The 15,091-nt window shown below is 50.5% G+C and overlaps 2 protein-coding genes across 2 annotated transcripts; both read left to right on the forward strand.

Annotated features, from left to right (window-relative positions):
* Positions 1-2,213: 2,213 nt before the first annotated feature.
* N7539_003101 (MFS transporter) lies at positions 2,214-4,134 on the forward strand (the record flags this gene model as incomplete). Its single annotated transcript, XM_056932704.1, has 4 exons — positions 2,214-2,289; positions 2,387-2,752; positions 2,826-2,882; positions 2,960-4,134. 4 exons carry the CDS (start codon positions 2,214-2,216, stop codon positions 4,132-4,134), a joined length of 1,674 nt encoding a protein of 557 aa, XP_056792663.1.
* Positions 4,135-4,724: 590 nt separating this feature from the next.
* On the forward strand, positions 4,725-8,168 carry N7539_003102 (uncharacterized protein; the record flags this gene model as incomplete). The annotated part of the gene is made up of 1 exon (XM_056932705.1): positions 4,725-8,168. One exon carries the CDS (start codon positions 4,725-4,727, stop codon positions 8,166-8,168), a length of 3,444 nt encoding a protein of 1,147 aa, XP_056792664.1.
* Positions 8,169-15,091: the final 6,923 nt, after the last annotated feature.

Below are 15,091 nucleotides of genomic sequence, written 5' to 3' on the forward strand. Positions count from 1 at the left end.
GAATCATGACTCGTAAGTAGATGAGTGTTGTGTGGTGCGTGGATGGCCCAGGCTCGGAGGAGGGAATCTTACGCCTTACCTCCGGCTTCCGAGACACAAGGACCGAGTCAAGAGCCCGGTTGAGCCGGCTGGTACACCAATGACTACGGGATGCCGACATGGCCCGATCCCGCAGGATAGATGCATTGTTTCGTGGGAAACGTTGAAGCTGGATTTTACGATGAGAGGAATGTACATCAATGGAATTACAGCAGAGGTGAGCTGGAAAGCTTATGCCTGGTGAATACGAGTACTTCGGTCGGGCCTTGTCTGCGACAAAAGAGTCTTTTCCATGTGATCATAAGACACTTCAATTCAGACAGTCACTTTTCCGAGACGGCCCGTACGTCGTTCATAAGAACCCTTGAATATATCCAGCGAGCCTCACTCACGCGTCCAACCCACCTGACCACCAGCGCTGACTCCAGCAGCGTGTGGACTTGCACCGATCTCTCTTTGACATAGCGGGGTCTGCAAAGCATGACCATTGGTGGAATATCAAATAAGAAAAGGACCCCCTGCGGCCGCTAAGTAAGTGCAGGAGGCGACGGGTGGGTCCGGAAAGGGTGCCGTGGCCAACGGGTGTTCCCCAGGTGCTGGCAATGGCACCCGCCGTCGGCAGTTTTGACGTCCACTACCGTATGTACTATTCATCAAGTCAGTTAAGTACCGCCCGCCAGTATGTTGGTTGAGGGTCGAAGGTTTTCATGATAATTGTGTCATTCATCGTATATATAGTCTCAGACCGTGAGTAGTAATCGAGTCCCCTTCCTCGAGCATGCCTGCTCCGAACGAAAAACGAGTTGTCCTGCATCATGCACCAAGCCCAGGCTGCGCCTACGGCCATGACTCGTTCATTGCCGGAAGTGCACGCCAAGGTGACTCGGTATCTCTTTGTGGGCTGCATCGAGTTATCATGCAATATCACGTGAAAAATACGGTGAGATGGCCACGCGGAAGGACAATCCCCCCATCCGCGCGTACCCTCCGACGTACCACATTACACCGTCCTCGGCCCTCCCACACCTCGCCCGTCTCTGCCACTCGATAACGGGTGCTCGGAACGGCCAGGTAGATTTGCCAGTCCTTCGACCTTACTAGCGCCCTACTATAGTGCGCAACTGTGCATAACCTGTTTGCTTGTTTCCCAGATATTTGGCGCAGGGCCCTGGTGGGTCTCGCCACCTGCCTCCAAAACTCTGTTCGGGGATCCCGCCCAGAGGCTGGTGGCCATTGGCTGGGTGAGGTCTAAGTTGTGGAGGGGTTAAGAGATTTTTTTTTGGAAGATGTCTGCTGCAGGATGAGTGACTGGGACTGTACTAGTAGCAGGTATGTAATGGGCAATTTGTGCGTGTGCAATCCAGTTATCTCTCTTTGCGATCATAGATTTCTTTTGCGAATGGCCTTGCACTTACGAGATCTTGGCTGTGCAACTGCTTGTCATTGAAGGTCCTGGACCACTGCTCTCTCGACGAGGCCTTCTTTTGGTCTCATCCTCAACTCGGCAACAAAATGTCACGCGGAAACCCAATGCTCAGCCTAGGCAGCGTTCGCATGAGAGAAATCGTGTAGTTGTACAAGGTTGGTAGGCATCAAGCTCAACAATTTGCAGTACTTGCTGTGCGTTCTCGTGCAGAAGAATACTCGACCGGTACCTTAAGGTACTATCTCCCCCATCATGTAATGTAGTACAGTACCCCTGATTGTCTTTGTACATCACAAGGGGTGCCCGTGACCGACATAAGTTTGGTTCCGACTTACCCCCCTCCCCTGCGGGTCTCAGTTCGGCTGGTTACAGCGAGACTTTCTAGTAATGGAAATGCGACTTCTTCTAATTCCTCTGTCTCCTCTAGTGATCATCCCTCTGCCACCTTAGCAGTCCTACTTGCTCACCTTACCGCGGTCAATTCCTTCCCAAGTCACCGCTCGTCGATACCCTCGTGCTGCTCGCTCTTCAGTGCCGTATTTTTCTTCTCCGTGCTCGTCCTGCTCGCATAATTCGTGCGAGATTCCACTCAACACCTCGCACGTGCTATTGAACCAACTTTCTCACCGACATCGAGTTCCCTCATACTCATCACTTGGAGCGGCAAACCAAATTTCGCCAAACAAGTCTCGACGCGCCAATCTGTTGAGACGCTTTGCCGTAAGAACTCGGTTAATATTTCAGGACGATGGTATTAACACCAGCTACAAGATCTCTTGCTTCACCGGACGACAGTTTCCCCTCCCTTCAGCTGTTTCTTCTGGGTGAGTTTCTCGTCCATTGCTGTTCTTCGTGATTGTCGCATGACTGCGTTTCTCCTTTTACTGACTCTCTCTCTCCCTCTCTCTTCGGCTCTTGAAGCAATATGTCGTGTCGCCGAGCCGATTGCCTTGACCTCTATCTTCCCTTACTCATGGGTCATGGTCAAGGATCTTCACATGGCTAGTGGGAGCGATGCCTCTTTCTACGCGGGCATCCTGATCTCCGCTTTCTCCCTGGCCGAAGCCATGACCGGAATGTTCTGGGGCAGTCTGTCCGACCGTATTGGCCGCAAACCTGTGCTACTCTCAGGTTGTTTCGGAACGATGCTCTCGTTACTGCTTGTCGGGTTTGCCCCCAACTTCTGGGTCGCTCTTCTCGGCCGAGCGCTCGGCGGTGCGCTGAACGGAAACATCGGCGTTATCCAGACCATGGTTGGCGAGTTGGTGAAGCGCCCGGAGCATGAACGTAAGTGTGTTTTTCTTAGTGATTTCCCTGAGACGTGATGGAACTGGGTGAGCTTACCAGATTGGTGTCACAGCACGGGCATATGCTATCATGCCCTTTGTTTGGTCAATTGGAACCATCATTGGACCAGGTAAGGGCTCAGTTCTAGACAGACTGGCCCCCCAACCCATTTGGAGATTCGGTTTCACGCTAATTCACTGACTTTAGCAATTGGCGGGCTGCTTGTTAAACCTGCCGAAGGTTACCCTGCTCTATTTCCCGCCGATGGTCTCTTCGGACGCTTCCCGTACCTCCTGCCTAATCTCGTGTGCTCCCTGATGTTGCTTTTGAGCATCATTGGCGGATGGCTGTTTCTTCAGGAGACCCATCCGGAGATGCAACCTCACAGTACTCACCAATTCTTCGAGCACACCTCGGCTGAACAGCCCCTTCTTGCCACATCTGGTGCAACCGCCAATGCTGGAGTTGATCTACGTGCGGAATCATATGGGACATTCAACCAGGTCAGCTTGCATGATGATGGCAACTGGGAAGTCATGGCAGACGGCTCACCCCAGGCTTGGAAAGAGAGCAGCAAGCCACAAGCCTTTACTTGGCGAGTCACAATGTTGGTTGTCGCGCTTGCCATTTTCACCTATCACTCAATGACCTATGACCACCTGTTGCCCATTTTTCTCCAAGATGAGAATAGCCGTGGCCATGGAGCTGGTCAAAACTCATTTCTCGACATTCCAGGCGGCGTGGGCCTGTCGACCCAGACAGTTGGAATGATTATGTCGACAGACGGTATCATCGCGTTGGTCATTCAAAGCGTGATATTCCCTGCTTTGGCCCAGTGGCTCGGTGTTTGGCGCTTGTTTGTCGTTGTGACAATTCTTCATCCAATTGCCTATTTCATGGTCCCCTTCGTCGCTGTTCTGCCCCCGCATCTCACTTTTGTTGGGATCTACGCCTGCTTGATAGTCCGAAATGTCTTGTCTATCATCGACTACCCCGTTCTCCTCATCCTCATCAAGCAAGCCAGCCCGTCCGATTCTGTACTTGGAAAAATTAACGGGTTGGCTGCATCTGCTGGCGCTGCGTCTCGCACTGTCGCACCCCCGGTCGCGGGATTTCTCTATAGTACTGGTGCTCAGATTGGTTGCACTGCGCTTGCTTGGTGGGGGAGCTCGTTTATTGCGCTGCTTGGTGCCGCGCAGCTTTGGTTCATCCACCAGAAGAAGAATTCATCGGCTACAGTTGCTCCCGCTGCGCGATGCCGATACATGTCAGTTTCAGAAGAGCCTCGAAACGATGTGGTTCATATACTGGTGACCGATGTTGAGACCGAGGGTACGGCACAGGCTGATCTTCGAGCTAACGAGACCGGGAAAGGGGATTGAAGATTTGGGGGGGGGAGGGGTTGAGGCGGAGACGTCATTACAGCACTTTCCGATGCATACACCTCAATTGTCTGGAAAGTCTACAAGAGGATGCGTTTACGACTGCATGGTTACGATTCAATTTGCAATGCTCAGGCGGTTTTTGGGTCTTCAGGGTTGTCTGCATTTCCGCGGTGCAAGCAAGTTTTTCCTCCCTTTCTTGCATGGCGTATGAGGGCTCGACTTGGTTTATTTGTTGAATTTAGAATATGAGAGAAACTATCATAGAATAAAGTCCATTCGAAAATGAGATAATGCACTCAGCTAGAGCTCGTACCATCGGTCTCCATCCAGTATTGGATAAGACTGCGGAGTGGTGCGCCTCATTGTTCTTGGCGCGCAAGGCTCTTGTCCTATCAATACACCCACCATACTCAAAGCGGACTAGCTCTGTTTACATAGCAACCATCCCGCTTCCGCTCCGCGGTTTATCCAAACAAGTGAGAACCCTGCTCGATCGCAGACAGCTCTCCTTGCTCTGCTACCCTTTGGCATACACCCACAAATCTAGAGACATTTGGACCGAGGGCTTCTCGTCACTCAGTTCAGGAATGTCCAAACCACTTTCACCGCTGTCTTCGTCGTACCAGAATGTCCGGGCTAGATCCTCGGTGGCTGGATCGTCGCCTTTCCTCACAAAAACTTTGGATGCCCCGAGCGTCGCAGATCCCGGGATGCAATCGAGTCCTTTGAAACAGGCATGGTCGCGCTCAAACAACGAGGCGCGAAGCCTGAGCCCCGAGGAAATCCGTGAGGATGACGCCGAGAATTACTTGCCGGTGCATAACTACGATGGCGCAAATGATTATCTACCCGAGGACCGCGAGTACGATGATGATCGCGCGGATGATCGAAGCCACGGTCATGGTCATGAGCGAGATCAGTACCTATATCAAGACTTTGACGAAAACGATAACGACGACGCCGACGCAGACATCGCGAGCTCGCCGTTTCGCTATGAAGCCCGCGAGGATACGGTCGATTTTCAGAAAATGCGCGAGCAAACGAATCAACAAAGTACTTTTCCGGGGATGCGCCACCACTTCGCAATCGAGGAGGAGGAAGAGCCGCCAAGTTCGCCTTTCCGACCTCATGTTGTGGACGTGAATGAAGAAGAATACATCGAAGATGAGGAGGAGAAAGGGCAGCCGTTGCGGGATGTACACACCTTGTCACCGGGTTTGGATCGGAGGCTTGCTTATGACGATCCGGCTAGCTCCCCGTTCCGCGCGGATGTACGGGATGAGGACGAGGAAGAGGAGTTTGATCGCGCGCGTGAGGCTTCCACTCCCAGATCGCCTGTGATGGGGGATCTGGAGGTGCAAGAGGCGAGCTCACCTTTTCGGCCTGAGACGGAGGAAGTAGTGCAGGATGACGCAGATGTGCAGGATGAGCAACAGCGCCTATCCGAGGAAGAGATATCCAAGGAAGAAATTCGACAAGAAGTCACGGTTGAGGCTTCTGGCTCGCCGATCCGTCCGGAGATCGTGGCTGCGATGGCTAGTCCTAGTGCGACGAGGGCTTTGAAGCGCGAGTCTTTTGGGGGCCGTCCAACACAGTCTCCTAAAGGTCCGCGCCAGTCGCCGTTTCGTCATGACAGGGAAAACAGCATTGCCGCGCGACGTGCGCAGAATCTGCAGTACGAGACCGTTGAGAAACGACTTTCGCTGAGCAAGATCGTTCCGAATTCAACGGATGATGATAGACGTGTGTCTATCGCTCGTGAGCAAGTTGTGATGAATGAGCATCTCCGCTCTGTCGAGTCTGTGCCATCGCCGCGGGAGTCAATCAGCGAAAAGTCACAGTCTTCGGCTGGATCTCGAAGATCCTCAGGTCGCCATGACGCCGAGATCCCTAAAGCCAACTCGCCTACATCCAACGCGCTGAGCCGTGCCTCACTTGGATTGGACAAGAATCTTCTTTCTACTACGCCCAGAAAACGCTCGTTTGATCAGACACCTAGGGATCATCACGATGATGCGGAAGCCAAGGAGCGATACAAGAAAGGCATGGTGAGCCGGGACCAGACGCCAGAGATTCACATTGAGCTGCAAGAAGAATCCAGTGTCCTCCACACTGACAACTACGAATCTACCGCCAATGCTACTTACGATCGTTCAACAATCGGCAACAGCGTGGTTGAGGAAATACGTAATGAAGGCATGAGTACCGTCCTACACAACGACGAGGACGATGTTCACGAGGACGAGCACTTTGAACGCGCGGATCGGCATGGCGGTCATACTGAAGAAGACCAAGACCCAATGGATGACACTGGCTTCAGCAATTTTTCCGTCTTGCCTGATATGACCTCTTTTGCAAAGCTACGGGCTGAGTCTCCTCTCAAGTCTATGCGCACGAGCGTTGGTCACTATGGGGGCGCCTCCGCGGGTGGTCACCGTCATAGTCTTGCTCCTGCTACCCCCGGCACTGCACGGAGACCATATAGGAACAGTTTGATGGATGCGGTTCCGCAAGTGGGATCGCCAACGCCAAGACGACGAGAGTCTCACAGGGTTGGTCATGTGAGCGAATCATCCAATTTGCTTGATCTCACAGATCACATGAACTTTTATCCTCGTCAATCCCTCCAAGGCGCACGTTACTCCCCCAATCGACGGTCTCCCGTGCGACCTATGCGACAGTCTATGCAGTCTGATCGCACACCTGCAAAGATGTCGTCATTGTTGGACTTTGACATCCCTCCCGCTCCCACTCCGCGCTCGCTTCCCTCAATTACCCCACGAGAGCTTGAATCACTCAAGTCGGGTTTCTTGTCCGAAATTTCGTCTCTAAAGGCTACCTTGAGTGGAAAAGAAGCCGAGGTGGCTAGTTTGAAGACTGCCGTTGCCGACGCCGAGCGCCGCGTTGGCGAGGCTCTCGAAGAAGTCCGCAACGAGGCGGCACGAAAGGACGAATTGGAGATGGAACAGGCAGAATGGGATCGTCGCGGCAAGGAGATGGAGACCGTGCTACGCTCGGTTCGGGATGAGTTGGAGAATGGAGAGCAAGAGAGAGAGCGTCTTTTGCATCGGGCCGAAGAGGCGGAGAAGAGCAAGGAAGTTTTGGAAGGACGGGTCGTTGAACTGGAGACCCAGCTTACTTCTGCGCGTTCATCTGCCGGGGCATCTGCTTCTCAAGCAGGCTCTGAGAATGGATCTCGCCGCGCTTCTCAGTCCAATGAAGCTACCGCGCGGGAGGTTCAAGAGGCTGTTGAAAAGGTGGCTCGTGAGTTGCATACCCTTTACAAGAGCAAGCATGAGACCAAGGTGGCAGCTTTGAAGAAGAGCTACGAGACCCGGTGGGAAAAGCGCCTTCGTGAAGTTGAAAAGAAGCTTGCCGAAGCCGTGGAGGAGAGTGAACGTCTCCGAGTCGAGCGAGACACGGCGCAATCTGAGGCGGCCGAGGCGAGCATATTCAAGCATGCAAATGAAGCGCATCAAAACGAGAAACGCGTCTTTGAGGCTCAGATCCGGGGTCTGCAGGAGGAACTTGCCGCCCTAAAGGAAGAAATGGGACATCTTCGCGTGGAACTCGATGCTGAACGCACAGAGAAGGGCGAGCTCGTGGCCGCTGTGGACGAATGGCTTTCCATACAGCATACTACGACGGCGCAGCGCGGTCCATCCCAGGAACACGAACGTCAGCGTCAAGCCTCGGTCTCTTCTATGGGTGATTACGACGTGCAGAGTCGCGCCAGTGCTGAACCCGTGGAGAATCACTATCCCCGTGGTGGCCGCATGGGGTCAGGGTCAAACTCGCGATCTGGCTCGGGCTCAGGCTTTGGTTCTGGAATGGGACTTGCTCCTGGCCCAGCACCGAGTGGAACGCGAGCTCCCGGAGCAGGAGAGAAGCGGATCCCTCGATTTGGTGCTCCAGCTGGCCACTCGCGTGGTCAAAGTGGAAATAAATCGGGCATCGCCATGCCCACACCTGGTCGTGGCGGGATCATGAGTTCGATTGAGAGGATGGGACGGGGTACAGGCGGTGCCTGAGGGGTTTGATGCACTGTCCTTCTCGGCGATTTCGAACGGAGTTGTCAGACTGTTGGATTATCAGCTGGTGGTGTCTTTTCGTTCTCTGTGTTGGTTTTTGGTTCCTGGGGAGCTTCGTACACCGGCAGACGATTGTCAACATGACTGTGTTATGGCTAAGGTTCTTGATGGATATTCTACTGTTGGGTGTGTATCGTGTCCGTGTCCTGTGCGATGGCGTTGTGCTTACCTTTTTCTGGGGTGATTTTTTTTGGTTTGGACATATTGATATCTTTGGGAGCTGCGTGGGGGTTATGGCTTTCGCACCCTGGCTCTGGTGAGTTTCACACTAGTTTATGATGTTGATGGTTTTATGTGATATGACAAACTTGTTAGTGCTGTTGTCTACATGACTTGTGCACTTTATGTTGAATTTTCCGCCCCAGCCATTCCTAAGGTGGATTCATGGTGATGCACAGGTAGCATCTCGAGTATCAAATTTGTGGTTACGATTCATTGGGTGTGGCGGGATCCCATGGATCCAGTTTGCTGTCTTGTCCCCAAACAGCCCGAACCGACATATATTCAAGGGTCATCAGGGCGTCTCAACGAGGATGTATATCAAGCTTGGAATCGTATCCTCTTCCACCAGAGTTTCTTTGGGGTTTCTCGCGCTCTTTTCCCTTTCGCTTCCTGTCTTCATTTTCTTTTCTACGATCTAGAGATCAAAGATGAAAAGAATCTAATCCACCCCTCCTTTGTCAACCCCCACTGCCAAGAACAAAGGTTGGAGTCAACCCGACATCGGCAATCCCGCTCGGCAAGGCAAGTCTAGAACGAAACATGAAGGCTCGGATCGGCACCTGCGACTGCCAGTGATTGTTCTGAGAGGAACCCGTCAGTACTTTTCCTCGGGTTAGTCATCTCCACGAGACCGGTACCCAGCTCTGGATGGCTGGTTGTCGTCTTGTAGCTATTGACTTTAGTAGGAAGGCCTGTAGGTGGGTGATTATCATCGGATCCATTCGGGTGGATTCTTCCGTTTATTCATGACTTAGCTAGGTACAGGGTGACTGGCGAATGGGTTGATTGCGGTGGGGTTTTAGGAAAATTCTTGCCAGTCGCGAGCTCTCCCCACCTTATTTAGACATATATACGTATCGGGTCTTCCTAGCGTCAGGTGGTTAGGTTTTTCAAGTGAGAGGATGGGGTTATCCATGGATGGTCGTTGCTGTATATTTTCGTAGGTAGGTCAGGTAGCTAGGTAGCAGGCCTAGCACTGCCTAGGTGGCATATTGGCACATAAGTTCCAAACTACACACTACATAGCCCATAACTACATACAGCATAATTGACGTAGATCCATCTCTACGACTCGTGTAAGGATGATTGTACTCCCTGACCTTCTTTGTTATTTCTTCCACACACACTGCGATTTCTCCAACCGTCGGGCAGGTGCCAAGAATGTTTGGTTCCATCTTGACATGAAGTGTCTGTTTGATTGGATATGCAGAAGTTGTTCGTGGCTCGTGTTGATCGGACAGAATCGGGGAAAGGCGCACCCGCCAACACATATAAGGTTTGGGGATTTGGGGCGGTCTGTTGGGGAGACATGTTGAACCATTTTGGATGGAATGGTTCGGAAATTGCACTGAACCTAGTCCACTTACTCACTGATGCCAAAAGGGAGACCTTGTCATGCATGGGAGAATTTGACAAGTGCGTTGAGTTGGGAAATATGGAAAAAGGAAGCAGGGCGGTGATGGGTGACGTCTACTGCTTTACGCCTCAGCACATATCGTATATACTCTGGGCTTATTTAGTTCTTGGTCCGCTGTGGGATGGCACGGCGGCACTAGTTGAATTGTTAGTGCACTTGTACTGGCACTTGCCAGCCCAGCGTGTCCAGTGTCCAGTGTTTAGTGTCCAGTGTTTGTAGACCTGATAGGTGAGGTGCCAACTGTTCCATGTGGCAAGACATCTCATTCGTCAAGCATTCATTGACGTCCGCTGGGCCGAGACTCGTGAATATACTTGAAGTCTTTGAATGATGACACATTCAATGTCCTCCTTTCTCGTACTTTTCCTATCCTGGACCCTCAACCTCGAATATCTCGGTCGTCCCTGAGAGGCCAAAGCATCTCGAGCCCCATACTTTCCCCCTTCTGCATCAGTCGAGCCACAATCCAAGAACATCGCTCAGTCCTCACCAGTGACCACGAACCAATAATGCCCAACATATCCAACCCGGTTCCTTCCCCAGTCGCGTCAAAATCCGGATCTCGCCAACTTTTTGGGCTCACCATCCCATCCCGCCTTAGCTAAACCCCCTTTGAAACTGACTTCCCGACTCGGCATGCCATCCCAGCTGAACTACGCGCGGGCTACTTGCCCCGCAACCCCGACATTCTCCATGCGCCAGCTTTTCTCCACGCCCTCGTGATCCTTCCCTTTCCCCCACAATACCCCGTCATCCACAATACGCGGCTCTAATACACGGCCATTACGACCGGACGGTGTCCTCTTGGGGAATCTACAGTGACGTTCCATAAGTTTTTAACCCCCTGCTGACCCACTTTTCTTACCGCCTACTAGGTTAGCCTACCGCCTACCCTATACGCGCTACTAGAGAACACGCTAAAACCAGCGCGTCGCGAGACAGCTACTATTTTACGCAAAATTTCCCACGTAGATAGATTTATACTAATCCTACACACATCTACATATATTCTACACGCTCTACTATCTACTGTATTAATATGGCTCGATCGAAGGAGCTTACACCTACGCTACGCGCGCGTATATGCGAACTATATACAATCAACTGGGGCTATAAGCGTATTCATAAGCGTTACCCCTGGATTCCTCTCTTAACAATTCGATATACGATCATTAAAGAGCGAGAAAGACAAGATGGTGTCTCGAAGCCACGCAAAGGCCGGCTAAAGAAGCTCACTAAGGCCGACAAAGACCGAATTATCTAGGTTATTCATGAGAACCCTCGCGTTATATAGGAAGATCTACTTACTGAGGTCGACTATAAAGTGAAATATGCCTTAATTCGACGACTACTTAACGCTGAGAATATGCGTAAATAGCGCTGTAGCTGGCGACCTTACCTTGAAGAAATTTACGCGGTAAAACGACTTTAATAGGCTCTCAAATATCGCTTATTTATACCTGATGATTAGGCCCGTGTTTATTGGTCTGATGAATGTACTGTTGAGCGAGGAATTAGTGTACGTCGTGAATGGACTTTTATACGCCCTCGGGACCAAGCACGCGAGGGTTAATACCAGGGTTTACTATAGCGTGGAAAGCAGGTTAAGCAGATATTCTAGGCTACTTTCTCGGCCTCGCGTCGTACGGGCTTAATACCTCTATTTAGCGATCCTGAGTCAGAGCGTAGCGGTGTTAATCGTTTCGTTATCGAGGAATTATATTACCGGGTTCTACCTACGTTACTACCTACTGAAGATAGGATTTTTATACACGATAACGTACCTACGTATACTACGTACGTTGTGCGTGATACTTTAGCAGATATAGAGATCGAGGTGATGGTTTGGCCGCCTTATTCGCCTAACCTTAACCTAATTGAGAACCTATAGGCCCTATTGAAGGCAGAAATCTATAAGATTCGGCCTGATCTTCTGCATATAAAGAACAACGATAAGACTAAGCGAATCTTGGTCGAAACTGCGCAAATTGCATGGCAAAACATTAATATACGGCACCTAGAACACCTTTCAGAGACTATGCCTAACAGGGTTGAAGCAATCATTGAATCGCAGGGGTGGTATACGCTATATTAGGGCATATGGGGGTGCGTTAGCTAGTTATTTGGTAGAATTATCAATATTATGGAGTTTTGGTGGAGGTTTTGCGACCGGCAGTATATTATGTAATTAAGGGTGTGTGGGGCAGGGGGTTAAAAACTTATGGAACATGACTGTACATTCTGTGAATCTGATTCTAGCGATGCTAAGCGGTGAGTGCTTGGCGCAGACTCTGGAGCTTGTCAAGATGCATTCATTCCACGATGAGCCATCCTTGTCAAAAGGGTTGGTCACGAGAGCTTCACGGATGAGAAGACTAGCGTCCACTGCTCAGCAAGAAAAAATGCCTCAAACACGGATGGGCTTCCAATGGATGATAAGTTGGTATAGTCTAAAAAAGGGCCATTTTTCCCAGACCTGCATCCATGTCCCTTCGGACGACGGCGTAAAGTAGACTGGTGCAAGGACCGGATGTTCATATGTAAATTGAAACCAGATCTGGATCATATCTGATCAACTCGCCCTTTTAGTCAACACACATACTCTTGATCCAATAGAAATCTCTGCCGACATCCATACACGCTTCTTTGGACCTACACACTGCAACAGTGCAACTACGAACATCATCTGAATTCTGCAAATGACTCGACGGGAAACAGCGCACTCCGATATTCGGCACTTAGTGTTTCTCTAATAATTATGATCTTCAGACCTATCAACGCCCAGACAGTAGTCAGTTGAGCGCTCCATCAATCGCGATTTATCCACTTAATGGTTCCCATCTGTCGGTAACCCAGTACGACTCCACGTGTGTTTGGAACTTGGAAACTCGCCGAGATACGGATGAATATTTGACCCCGTGTTCACCTCGCCTGTGTCGAAGCTGGTTTGCATAGTAATTGAATCATAACCTAAACTAGCAAGCCTCGTCTGTCGGTAGACTCGGTAACTGTGCTAACAAATACAAATATTATTAATATTATTATTCAAGTTCTGGTGGCTTAAGGCGCCAGGGCGCTCTGCCCGGCCAGGTTTTTAAGTTTTTGCTCTTCACACTTCGTCCCACCTGCACGGCGCGGTACTAGAAGTTTTGAGTCTCAGGCTAGTACTACTAATAGCGTGGTGCTGATTAGAAAATAAGATCACACACAGGTAGAGGCTCTGAGTTGACTTGTTTGCGCAATATGAGTCAGAGTCATTACTGACCGTTTTAAATGGGGATCGTTACTGTCCAGCCCTTTTTTCGGGAGACCTTGATCGAGATCCTGAAAACAGACACCATCCCGTAATTATTTGAGACCGTTCTTGTGTTCATTGAATATCTTTTTTTTTTTTTTTTTTTTTGAGGTTGATCTCTTTTGAAATCCATGTGGATATTGTTGACTTCCCGATAAGTAGTAGCTCACGCTTTTGTTTCCCACTGGATGACAAGAAACGAGGGTCCAGACCAACTCGACTTAGTAATGCGCTTATGCTCCATGCATTTTGCATTGGGGAGGGGAACAATGCAGCTGGGGGCGGGATTATTGTTTCGTTGCACGGACTGCGGCTGTGCGCGGTGGGTCATGAGCTTCGATGTTCACGGCCACGCAATGAGTGTCATGGTTGTCATCCAATGTATGCCGGTTTGGTCACTAATGTGGGATGCAAAATTCTCGACATGATCAAGTGATACCAGTTTGCTTATGATTTTCATGACTCGCATTTGAAGCTGTCCTCTTGCTCGAAACCACTCGATGCGATTAGGGGAAGATTGCTCGGTGCAGTCATATAGTACGGTGTACGCAAGTTTGGCACGAGATTGCTTTTTCCTCAATGAATACGGTCGATTACACAAACGTTCGATGCATATTGGCGAGTCATGAACACTGCCGAAAGGCATCTTAATGAAAGCACTGGCAGTCTGGCAGTGACTCGTCACTGGACCCGAACAATTGTTTCAATGTCCACTGTCAAGGTTCCACTTGCGTTTTAACGTGCTTGTGTGGCGAGCACATTGCGTGTCATTCTTGATCGTAGTGTGATCTGCGGTGGTTTGCTGTGTATCCATTTCCCTCAGGTCGATCGCCTCGCACTTTGTGGGACCGTGTGGGATCAGCGACTCGCGGTCAGAAATACGACATTTATAGTACAAATGCTACGAGTTTGATCAAATGCCCATCTTCATGTAGAGCTGCCGTATGGCTTGCGCTTTATTAATGTCGGCTTATGATTCAGTTACCACTGATTCGTGATCAGGAAAGTTGGGGTTGAGACACGGCAGAAGTGAGTAATGAATGGTAGGGGTCTTATAGTGATAAACATCTCCGTATGGACCCTGGGCAGGTGATGTGTGTGACTTTGCAGGGCATACAAAATTGCTGTCATTCAATGTATTGCACCTTTGATCAGTCTTTAATACCTCTAAAAACCGTCTAACGTCCGGGAAAGCATCAATATTGCAGGCTCGCAGCATCCCCATGGATGCGATCCCTTGGTGCCTTATCCCGTGATCTAGCTGACTGTACTTACGAATCGGATTCCTACCTCGGTTCGTTGGACTAGAACGACCACGTGATGGTGTCACAGAATTTCATCATCTTGCATGCCTCCATTGATTTACATGTCCTTTGGAAGATATTGACATGGGTTTAGCAAACATACCAAGCGAGATGGAGGCTACCTATAATTGACTCTCAATGCTATCCCTTTTTGATATCGAATATGCTGTCCTCCCATTTGGCTTTGATAGTAGCGAGAGGGGGAAAAGCGTATGCACTACGCAGGTTATCGTGGGATGGCAGCGGCGGTTGTCAGCGGAGCTGACGTTGGGTCTGGGTCTCCAGTCCTGCAGGTGCCAGGCTGCATCGAGACTAGCGGCGCGTCCAGCCCAGCGAGTCCTGGTTCCGGTGGGGCCTCTGGTTTTCTTCCCCCCCCAACTTTGCCAAGTCCCGTGTAGTGGGTCTTAGTGCTCTGCTATACGTTACACTTGTAACGTACGTGTTCATGTGCGACGTCGGTGCGTGTCGGAAAGATTTCCGCATGTTTCGGCAAAACGCCGATGCAGGCCATTGTACGAATCTCCATTCTCGAAGAATGTTGCGATGTCAGCGAGGAATGGAATCCGGTCTGTACATGCTTCCTACCATCTACGGGAGATGTGCGCATAGGTAATCCAGATGAGAC

This window comes from Penicillium diatomitis (genome assembly GCF_028827545.1).
Source record: "Penicillium diatomitis strain IBT 30728 chromosome Unknown utg000003l_segment0_segment0, whole genome shotgun sequence".
NCBI classification, from domain to species: Eukaryota; Fungi; Ascomycota; class Eurotiomycetes; order Eurotiales; family Aspergillaceae; genus Penicillium; species Penicillium diatomitis.